Below are 12,281 nucleotides of genomic sequence, written 5' to 3' on the forward strand. Positions count from 1 at the left end.
TTGGAAATGTTTCTGTTCATCATCTATTAATCTTTTGCCCAATTTTTACTGGATTTTTTTTCTTTTGAGTTTTGAGAGTTTTCTTTTTATTTTTGGGATAGTATCTCTTTCTCTAAGTTAATATTTCATAGTAAATATTAAAATTCTATATAATAATCATACTTTTGAAATATTAGGTCAATCATATTTAGGTCAGAATTTATGGACAGTAATGGTACCCTTTTTTGCTAGATTCACTATGACCTGTTTAGAATGAATATAGGTTGTCAGACTTGTCAGGAATTAATGTTATGTAACATAAAAAAAAATCATAGCTTGGTAATAAGTCACTGTTTTCAGGAATGTCAGAAAATAAAAAGTTTATACTTCTAAAATTTCCTATTAAATTTCCCACATTTATGTAAGTTTGCCATTTGTCTTGCCAGTTTACTATATTACCGGGTAATTTATTTAGGCTTAAAAAAAGAGGTTATTTGAAAGAAATTTCTTAACCTTTTAAAAACTGAATGAAGGTAAATTTTGAAACTTTCTTTGAATGTTTCAAATTGAACTGGAGTAATTTTATCCTTTGATTACATAAGTAGGGCTTTACTTTTTCATTTAGATTGTGTTTGGATCATAGTCTTTGGAGTCCTGGGATTGTTTTTCTTTGGTATAGTGAATATACATTGTTTCATTATTATCTTCCAACAAAGGTTATCCTCCTTACCCTTCATACCCCTGGTTTTCTTTACTCTTGTGTACTGTGTATTCTTTATTCGTGAATGCTAGATTTTCTAACAGAGTGGGTTTATCACATTATATATATTGTGTTAGACATTGTTTTTGTGCTGTTACTAATCTACCTCTTAAAACTCATTGAAACATCAATTACTGTCTGTTCCTCATTCTGAAGTTGAAACTGTTTGGAAACTTAGCAAACAATCAGTACACTTTAATGACAAGCAGCAAAGTCTAGCTGCTTTCTTTTCAGGATAGCATTAATTAATTCTGTTCCACTAAAATTTTCAGTTACTGACCTTCCCATAACTTATTCTCACATTGCACTTAGTACCATTACTGTTTTTGTAAAGGTGAATCTCTGTATTATACCATCGTGCATTTATTTCTTTTAAAAGTTGTACCTTGATTTTAGTGCTTAAAGGGTCTTTTGGTCTAATGGACAGATTATGTTACTTTGCTTATGTTTAAGTTACTCATTTAGTTGCTGCCCACCTTCCCACAATTGGAAGCTGTGTGCTGCTGCTAGCAGCATGATTATGGTCATCAATATTATTTTCATTTTTACCAGAAGGCAGTGTTATCTTTTAGTAGACTTTAAATTTCCGTATTTGATCATTTCATTTGATACCTTTTCTTGTGTATAGTACCAGGCTGAGGTGATACTGTATCTCAAAAGATTTAATATTAAACCTAGCATCAGACGACTAGTGGTGGGATGCCTGGGTGGCTCAGTGGTTGAGCATCTGCTTTGGCTCAGGGCGTGATCCTGGGGTCCTGGGATCGAGTCCCACATCAGGCTCCCTGCATGAAGCCTGCTTCTCCCTCTGCCTCTGCCTCTGCCTCTGCCTCTGTGTGTGTGTGTGTGTGTGTTTCTCATGAATAAATAAATAAAATCTTAAAAAAAAAAAAAAAGGTGACGAGTAGTGGTTAGTCATAGCTTTGCCTGCCAGATGTTAGTGTTTGAAAGCTTCTCCTCTTCCTTGCATTTTAGTTTTTTCTCAAAGAGCAAAACAGATACATAGATAGCTATCATATATTAATTGTCAGAAATTATCAATTGTTTATAAAGTATTTAATAACGTGATGTGAGAGTGAAAAGCATTGCTTAGAATTTAAATTCTCCTATTCATTATCAGAACAAGTATTAAAACTTCTTTAGGGGTATGTGCGTATTGCTTTTTGCTTTTTTTCCGTAAGGTTAGTTCACAAGAAATTCTGAATTACATTCCAGTGACATTAATTTATATTTAAATTTTTCTTTAATAAAAACACTGTCATTATAAAATGAATATAAGCACATGATTAAATTGTAGGAAATATAAAAAAGGAAAAAGGTTTATATAAAAAATACCATTGGCATGTTAATATATTTTCTTCTGGCCATTCTGTTAATAATTTCTAAAGAAAAATAATGAATGTGTTAAATACATCTCTGTTTTGATCATCTATCATTTTTCTTTTGATTTTTTCGTTCGTTTATAGATATCTGAGCCTTAACCTTTCTTATGAGAATATTAAAATAACATTTCAAAATTGAATTAAATTATTAATACTAAAATATGTAAAATATCTTAAAATATTTTTAAAAATATATAAGTAAATATGACCATTTCTCATATTGCTTAACATCTTTATATTTAAAATTTTTTAGTTGTTCAGTTTTGCTTTTATATATTAAAGTTTTAAATACTTCTATATTCTATATATCAAATTTGTTTTTATTCTTTTTTGTTTCCATTATCTGGAAACTGTTGTCTAGAAGTTTGATAAGTACTGAATCCAGTTTTTCCTCTGGCATTTTATTTAAGTAACATTTCCTCGAAGTTTTTAAACATTATGAAAACTATATATTTTATTAATTTGGGTTTTGCAAATAGACTACTAGTAGGAAATGGATCAGCTACTGTTCTTTCACTGTCAGTTGTTTGACTGACATGTTTGATATGCCCATTCCATTCAAACAAAGAGATTTAACCAAAAGGAGAAAGTAGGAATGAATTGATCAAGTACTAATGTTGCCAGATTTTATTCCCTATAGAAAAAATCACATAATGGAGGGGCACCTGGGTCCCTCAGTTAATTAAGAATCTGACTCTTGGGGGCACCTGGGTGGCTCAGTCATTGGGCATCTTCCTTCTGCTTGGTTGAGGACCCTGTAGTCCCAGGATTGAGTCTTGTGTTGGGCTCCCTGCTCAGTGGGGAGTCTGCTTCTCCCTCTCCCTCTGCACACTTCACCCCAGCTCATGTTCTGTCTTTTAAATCAATTAAAAAAAGAAAAAGAAAAGAATCTGATTCTTGATTTCGGCTCAGATCATGATTTCAGGGTTGAGTTTAAGTCCCCATCAGGCTCTGCATTGGGTGTGAAGCCTTCTTAAGATTCTCTCTCCCTCTCTCTCTCTGCCCCTCTCTTCCTCCTTCTCGTAAAAAAGATATATCACATAATGGAAATATGTTAAAGTTTCTCATAACATGTAAAGCTATTAAATAGTTTTTCATCCCTAAGCAACTTAGGAAGTACTTAATTTTTCACACAGTTGCTTAGATTATTTACTTATCAAATTATACTCCTAGTGTCAAAGCTCACTGGTATTTTAGCCTGAATTTTTGGTTTCATTCATTAAAGATACTCAGACCTTCTTTCCTCAGCATTTTCCATTGGCTACATTGATAGTTTTGACCCAGACAAGGTAGACCATTCACAGTCAAACAAAATTTTGTATCAGCTAGAAAATTGTACAGAGAAAATCAGGATGTAACTTATGTGCCCATTGCCTGCAAGAGATAAACAAAACAAAATAAAACAACAAATTTTGCCTCATTAAAATCATTTCCCTAAATAGAAATGTTTCTTGGTTTGTCAATATGTAGAAATTCCCTTTGCTCAGTACAGTTTTTCTTCTTTCTTGTATTTCCATTCTCAACACCATCCACCTGCTCATCCAAACTGGAAATCTCAGAATTGTCATCTCTCTACCACATCTTCCACTTCCAGCTATTTATCACATGTTATGTCTTCAACCTCAGAATTGCTTCCTCACTTCAATAATTTCTCTCTAGTGCCTTAGCTCAACATCTGATCTTTGGTATGAACTATTTGAAAGGTGGCAATCTGCCTCCTTTTATTCTATATTGTCCTCCAAACAGTGCTGTCATCATTTTTAAAAACAAGTCTGCCTTTTACATTATTAGCAGGTTTTAGTAATTCCTGCCTGCCTACTGAATAATGTCTAAATTTATTAGCCTGGCAGAGAGAGTTACCTTTCTGTTGTCAGTTTTTACTACTTTGATTTTGGCCTATATTTTAGTCTGTGTTTAAATTGTTTCTCCGAATATGTCATGTTTTTGTTTTACCCTCAGTCTTGAATATTTTTTCTTCCTTATCTGTCAAACTCGGTTCAAATGTTAAATTTTCCCTGCCTTTTTCATTCAGGATCACTCACTTCTCTCTAAAAATCTCTATGCTTTTTATTCAGCTTTGTTCTATATGTATTTCTTTTTAGATAATTATATGGAAAAATTTTATGTTCTTCCATTATAAAATGTAGATTAAAAAATGTGTTTGTTGCAAAGCAGTTTATATGCTTATTGCAAGGTCAAAATAAATGTGTACAAGATCCATAATTGCTCCAAATTTGGAAATAACCACTGTTAACACCTTGGTTGTACTTTTCCAGAACCTTTTTAATATATATATAAACAATATATTAATTAATATTATTAAGTATGTATTAGATAATTAGATAATTGTAATATACACATGTATATTGTAATTTTATTGGATTATATTGTGTGTTTTGGTAACAATTTAAAAAATTTAACTGTTTAGTAGAAATGCATATACACAGTAAAAATAAGGTGAAAAATTAAACACTTCTGAGACTTGTAGCTTTGGGAAATAGACCTACCCTGCCTTTCACCAGTCTTGGTTAGAATTTATTAGGTCAGGGGTGCCGGGTGGCTCAATGGTTGAGCACCTGCCTTTGGCCTTGGGCATGATCCTGGAGTTCCGGGATTGAGTCCTGCATCGGGCTCCCTGCATGGAGCCTGCTTCTTCCTCTGCTGTGTCTCTGCCAAACCTCCCCTGTCTTTCTCTCTCTCTTTCTCTCATGAATAAATAAAATCTTAAAAAAAATTTATTAGGTCACAATTTGGAATAAGACTGCCCACTTACACTATTACTACCCACTATGATCTGTGCATGTTATGGAGGTCCTCAGTTTCTGCACTAAGGCAAGAAAAAGAAAAAGAATTGTCATTGTTCACAAATGATGATTATGTGTGTATGGCAAAACAGGTCAATTATTGGAATTAATTAGAGATGTTAGCAACTTGGGTAGATAAAAATTGTTATATAAAGAATTATATTTCTGGGGCGGCTGTGTGGCACAGTTGGTTAAGCATCCACTCTTGGTTTCGGCTCAGGTCTGATCTCACGGTGGTGAGATTGAGCCCTTTGTTGGGCTCTGTGCTCACTGTGGAGTCGGCTTGGGTTTCTCTGTCCCTCTGCCCCACCACCTTGTGCACATATACTTGCTGGCTCTTTCTCAAATAAATAAATATATAAATCTTAAAGAATTCTATTTCTAAATATCATCAACAAATACAAATTAGGCTTAAACAATATCACAGTTGTACTAAAACGTAGAAAATATGAAATAGTGACTAAGAAAAGATGTGCAAAATTTATGGCAAAAATTGTGAAACTGAGAAATATTAATGAACTAAATAAATATATTGTGATGTACACTATGATCAAGGATTAGATAGTTTACTCTTGGAAAGATTATTGCTTTCTCATATATATGAAAAAAAATTTTTAAGCAATCTTAGTCAAAATTTCTACAAATTGTGTTTGGAAATTGACGTCTTAGTTGTATTGCCTTCTTTATGCTTTTTATATATTTTAATTTTTCTACTGATTGATTTTATGACTTTAAATAATGTACTTAAAATCTCTTTTGAAAAGTTGATTATTAACATTTGAGATACTTATGGATTCTAACTGAAGGCCAGAAAGTTAGTAAACATTTTCTTTCATCTCTCCCTTCTTCCATCTTCAGAATGTCAATGTTATATATAATGGTTTTACATTTTGTAAATGTCATTAAATGTTACATGCTTTATCTCAGCATAGATTCTAAAATTGAAAACCAAACAAAACCTTATTGCCAAATATTTTCTGTATAGTAGCATGATTGGAAGAATTCATAGAATAGAAACTACATTCCTTTATTAAAGTTTTTGCTACTGAAAGGAGAATTTTGCATGTAATAAGATACAACGGGCCCTCTTTAAATTTCTTTTTGGATTCTTTTATTTACTTCCAAAGTCATACACAGTTCTCGCCCTTCCTTTCTTCCTTCTTTCCTCCTTCCTTCCCTCCCCTTTTTTTTATTTTTTAACAACCCATGCTATCTTCTTTCTTATGTTTCTTTTTGGTTGTTACAACTCCAGCTTAGTAATTTTTCTCTTATAAATGCTAGGCAAAACAACACCTACATGTGAAGCTTATATTTTCCCATACGAGTTAGTAATCTGAGTGGATATTGAATTCTATTTGGAGAATCTTTTTTTTTCTTCTAGCATAGAATATAATGTTTTTTGTTTTTTTTTTTTAAGTATCCTATATTCTTTAAGAAGTCTCGTGTATTCTGATGCTTACTCTTTTTCAGGTAATCTTTTATTTTTCATTCTAGAAGGTCTTAAAGTTTTCTCTTAATATGGAGAGTTCTGGAATTGAACAAGGTATTGTTCAAGTATAGATCTTAGTCCCCTCCCTAAAAGAATTGCTTCATATTTGGACAAATCTGACAATTATATTTTTTTATCTCTTTTGAAAACTTTTTCTAGTATTTCCTTCTTACTCTTCATTATCTCTAGTCTCCCCCTCATTCTTCTTGAATGGATCTTGGGCCACCTAATCTATTCTCTGTGCCTCTTAATTTTTCTTCCATATTTTTCATCTCATTTCCTACTGATTTTGGGGTATTTTCCTGGGTGTTTTCAGCTTTCTTACCTTCATCTTATTTTTTTATCCATGTCCATTTTTATTGCTCATATCATTGATTCATCTATTGATATTTATAAAAATATTTAAGTTTTGTTTTTCCAAATAAGGTTACATTCACTGATTCTAGGAGGACATATCTTTTTGGGGGTCACGACCTATTTGTAATTCAACCCATTATAAATATGATCCAAAATCTTTGGAAGAATTGGTTTTTGAAAGTGGTGGTACTTCTAACGAACCTTGTATTTGATCACTGTATGTTTACTTTACCCATTTACTCTCCTCCTCTAATCTCTAACATCACTCTTAACTGATATCTAGTTTAGAAAGTAAGTAGAAGAGAACTTCCCTTGAAGTGCTGCAACTAACCACCTCTGCACCTGTGGCTATATACTTTGTCTTCTTTACTGGTATTACATTAGTATTATTAGTGGTATACAAATACTGCTGTCAAAGTTCTGGGAGGTTTGCTAATTATGTTTCTTGGCATCTTAAGAGTTTTATAGATAGAATCACAAGGTGTTTGGAGGTATGGGAGTGGGTATAACTCCATGTTTCCTATCTCTAATGTAACCATATCTGTATTTGTCTTTTTTTTTTTTTTTTTTGAGGTTCTGTGAAATGTTTCATTTTAGTGAAAGGATCTACTTCTACACTTACAGTTTTTAAAGGTTTAAAAATACTTTTCAAGACTCAAACATTCCTTTAATATTATACTCCTATCCCAATCTCTTTCTTTTTTGACTGACCTGTATCACTTGCCGTCTACATCGCATATATTTTGTTATTTAATAATTTGATGTTTTCTCATTTTCTCTATTTTCTCATGTGTATTCGTCCTTTTGTCCCTCCAAGGCTCCTTAGTCCTTTGAAATTAAAATTATATACTTATGCCCCTTGGATTTCTCCCACAGACTCTAACATGCTAGAGACATGATATGAGTATTGACTTGATATCCAGGTTAATAAATGCCATCTATTTTGAGATTTATTCAGTGTCTATAGCCCTTTGGCTGGGTATGTGTATTAGCAGGGGTGTTCATGGATCATCTATGAAAAGCTTCATGTGTAGTGAATGCATGTATTTTCCTGGAGAGAAGTTCTATGGGTTTTATCACATGTCAGAGTAGCAAAGCTTTAAATCACTTCTCTTTATTTTTATTTGGCAGATACAGAAATTATGTCGGCAAGCAGTTTGCCTAGAATTATACAACCCAGTGTAGTTTCCCAGTTTTTTAAACTATAAACTAATTGTCTTTATGATATCTAAAACTTTAAACTTATTAGAATATACACTTTTAAGAGTTCTAGAGATCAGCACTTAAAATGGGAAAATATGCATTGCTTATAATTTATAAATTTTTATTTTTACCTTTTTTAGTTTAATGGTTAATTATGGACAGTTTATATATTTTAAATTTTTATAATTGTACATTTGTGGAAAAAATTTCATAAGTATGGAAATTCAGCAAAGTTGTTTTTCATACATATTTCAATTCATTCAACATAATCATGTAACTCAAAATATTTTACTAATTGCGATTTAATTTACTTCTAATCAGAAAAATTAGATTGTGACAACTGAGAGATGCTAACTTTTTTCTACTGTGATTTCCTTGTAGGTTTGATGAACTTGTAAAAAAATTCAAAGTCGAATATCATGCTGGTGGCTCTACCCAGAATTCAATTAAAGTGGCACAGGTTGGTTAATTATTTTAAAAGTTATAAACAAATGGATTCAAAATGATTCTAGACTATATTTTATTGTTATAGAATGGTTTTTTTGGTTTTGAATAAGATTTTAGCAATCATTGCCCATCTAATTAACAAAATTATTTAAATTGTTCATTTGATTATTGGTGAGCTTGAACATCGTTTAATGTGTTTAATTATCAAATCTATTGTGTTTATTTTATAATTTTTCAGGTGTTAATGACTTATAGGAATTCTTTATATTTTATGGATATTATTCCCTTTATCTGTTGAAAGTATTTCTTATTTGTTTTTTGTACTTTAACTCTGATTAGTTAAATTTTAACTTTAACAAACTTTAACCCAGATTACTGTGCTGGAGTTCTTAGTTTTTATTTTTTTTAATTTTTATTTATTTAAAGGACATTCCTATAACAAGATACCACAGATTTTCTTGTGTCATATGCAGATATATAAGCATATCTTTTCTATACATATATACATACATAAACATGTTTTATGTATGTGTAAATTCATATCTCTGTATATATACCCATATCTTTATTTTCCAGGGGATAATTGGATAAATTTATTTTGATATATATTCTTCAAGTCAACAGCCTAAACTAATCTTGAATGAGACTGTGTACTTTTAATCACAAAGGACGTAAAAAGCTTTATCTACCTACCTCTGGTTCTTACCTCTGCGATTTGAAAACTAGCTCAAAATCCTACTCACTGTAGTTGTAGGTCATCTCTGATGGTCTTAGGTCATTTTGAATTTTCATTGATTAATGTTTTCCTTTTGAAATTTAAGTAATTTTAAAGACTAGACAAGTGGAAAATTGACAAAAGTTGAACAATTTCTGATTTTTTTGAACTAAATCTTTGTTGATTTAGACATACAGTGTAATTATCCCACATACTTTTTTTTTTAAGATTTTATTTATTTAGTTCACGAGAGAGACAGAGATGCAGAGACATAGGCAGAGGGAGATTTAGGCTCCCTGTGGGGAGCTGGAATGCAGGACTTGATTGCAGGATCCCAGCATCACGACCTGAGCCAAAGGCACCCACTCAACCATTGAGCCACCCAGGCACCCTTCCCACATACTTCTAAAGCTCAGATTTCAGCATACTATTAAAATATTTTCAATTGTAAAAATTCATCTCCAAAGTAGTCTGGTCATTTGTGTGGAGTGGCCTGAGGAGAAGGTCTTTGTGTTTGGCAGTTGATTTGTATTGTTTTTGTAAAACCTCTTCCTGCTAGTCCTTTGTGAGCTCAGGTTAACAGAAAGAGGATAATTTATTTTTTTGTCCTTAGGTTATGTATTAATTGCTTGAGCTGCCATAACAAAATACCATAGGCTGTGTGGATTAAACAATAGAAATTTATTTCTCACAGTTTGGAGGCTAGAAGTCCAAGATCAGGGTGCCTGAATCAGGATTGATTTCTGGTAAGGACTTCTTCCTGTCTTAAAGATGGCTACTTTCTCACTTTGTCCTCACATAGCCTTTCTTCTGTGTCCACTCAGAAACAGATCTCTTGTATTTGTTTAACTTCTGGTAAGGACACCACTCCTATTGGATGAGGGCCCCACACCATGGGACCTTATTTAACTTTAATTAAAGGTTCTGTCCAAAAACAGTTACATTGTGGTTTAGAGCTTCAATATATGCATTTTTGGGGAGAGGAGCAGTTCTGTCCCTAACAAATAATTCTTTTAAAGCTGCAATCTATCAAAGCACAACTTTCATAATATTTTATGTGCCCTGTAATAATGTATCCTCGTAATACTTTATTTGTTCCTAGGTTTAAAAAAGGAAATAAGTGGAATTTAAAATTTGAGGCAATTCATCCAATATTTTTATTTTGTTACTAGTGGTAAATCTGAGGTTAAATCCAATCCTGATTGCCAGACTATTCATTTTCTTTTTCACCATATGCAAAGCAATTCACCTGACATATATTGCTATGTATAAAGCTCTGTGCTACATGATAGACACATCAATAAACAAGAAATATTCCTTGTTTACAAAATTTTGGGTTAGATTGGGAAACTTACCATTTCTTTTTTTCTTTAACCACTGTCCTAAATTTTCCTCTTCTGTTCTTCCTCTTTTTCTTTATTACTTATTAAATTCTTACTAAATGTCAGGTAGTGAGATGTTAGTTAGAAGTTATTAACACACTCAGTCCATACTTTTGAAGCTTTCATTATAATGAAAATATATATGGGGACACAGTGGTGATGTGCAGAGAGGGAATGGTAAACTATTAAGTACAATATAATTTTATAGGAAAAATCCTCTCTATCCCTAAAAGACAGATAAACCCATTTACAAGAACCAAAGTAAAAAGACATCGGTACTCACATATGAGATTTTTCCAGTTTCTAGAAACCTAAAGGTAAAACTGTCTTTCCAAGTATACCTCCAGTATAATATTCAGTTGATAGTTGAATCACAACAATTCCCATTTCTCAGTAGGACTTTTATCTCAAGTTCTAGATTTTAGGGAGGTTTTTTTTTTTTTAAGATTTTATTTATGTATTTGATAGAAAGAGGGCACAAGTAGGAGGAACGGGAGCAGGAGAAGCAGACTCCCCACTGAGCTGGGAGCCTGATGTAGAACTCAATCCCAGAACCCTGGGACCATGACCTGGGCTGAAGGCAGACCCTTAACTAACAGCCAGCCAGGTGCCCTAGATTTTAGGAAGTTTTAAATTTGAACTAGGAAAACTAAAAGAGATACCCATGGATAGCAGTTTTTCTCTATGTAACTTGAACCCTTCCTCCCCTGGCATGAGATTGACTATTATCAGTCTATTTTGTGAGATTTTTTTCAAATTGTTGGTGGAACATCTCAGAGGCTGCCACAAGGAGGCAAGGGTGATGCTTGATTTGTTCTAGATTTGTTGCTTTAAAAGTAGAGCTGTTCTGCTTTTTATTTTGTACATTAGCTTTAATAAAAGGTTTAATTCTTTTAAAAGTTATACTGCCCACTTGTACCCATCAGGATGGCTACTGTCACATCAACATTTTTTTATGTTTATGTTGGCAAGAATATAGAGAACTTGAAACTCCATATACTGTTGGTGAGCATGTAAAATTATGTATACACTATGGAAATTGTATGCTTCCTCAGAAAAATTACAAGGAGAATTGTCATTTCATCTAACAGTTCCACTTCTGAGTATCCTATGGACTGAATGTTTGTGTCCCCTTCCAAATTTATATGTTGAAGCCCCAACTCCCAGTGTGATGGTGTTTGGAGATGGAGCCTTTGAGAGGTTATTAGGGACTTAAATGAGGACATGAGTTATTTAATCATGAAGAAATAGTTCCTTTATAAGAAGATACACCAGAGAATTTGCACTGCCCCTCCCTTCCACCACCACATGAGTATACAGTGGGATGGTGGCCATCTACATGCCAGGAAGAAAATCATCTCCAGGAACCAAATTGACTACTCCTGGGATTTTGGATTTCCTATCCTCCAAAACTGTGAGAAATAAATTTCTGTTGTTTACACCATCTAGTGTATAGTATTTCATTATGGCAGCCAGAGCAGACTAAGATTATGTACCCAAAAGAATTGAAAGAAAGGTCTTGAAGAGATGGTTGTATGCCTGTATTCATAGCAGCATTATTCACTGTAGCTAAAAGGAAAATATTAAGCTATTAGAAGGAAGGAAATTCTAACACATACTATAACGTGAATGAATCTTGGCATTATGCTTAGTGAAATAATCTAGTCACAAAAGGCTGACTACTGATGATTCTCCTTATATAAGATACCTTGGGTTGTCAGATTCATAGAGATGGAAAGTAGATTGCCAAGGGTGGTGTGTGA

At 32.8% G+C, this 12,281-nt stretch overlaps 1 protein-coding gene across 9 annotated transcripts in view; it reads left to right on the forward strand.

Moving 5' to 3' along the window:
* Window positions 1–12,281, forward strand: part of ADK (adenosine kinase) — a 508,004-nt gene that overhangs the window by 158,400 nt on the left and 337,323 nt on the right. For all 9 annotated transcript variants that reach the window (XM_038534415.1, XM_038534413.1, XM_038534418.1 and 6 more), the window contains one exon: window positions 8,356–8,434. In XM_038534415.1, coding sequence (XP_038390343.1) covers window positions 8,356–8,434 — 79 coding nt within the window. The remainder of the gene's footprint in view (window positions 1–8,355; window positions 8,435–12,281) is intronic.

This window comes from Canis lupus, chromosome 4, assembly GCF_011100685.1.
Source record: "Canis lupus familiaris isolate Mischka breed German Shepherd chromosome 4, alternate assembly UU_Cfam_GSD_1.0, whole genome shotgun sequence".
Lineage (NCBI taxonomy): Eukaryota > Metazoa > Chordata > Mammalia > Carnivora > Canidae > Canis > Canis lupus.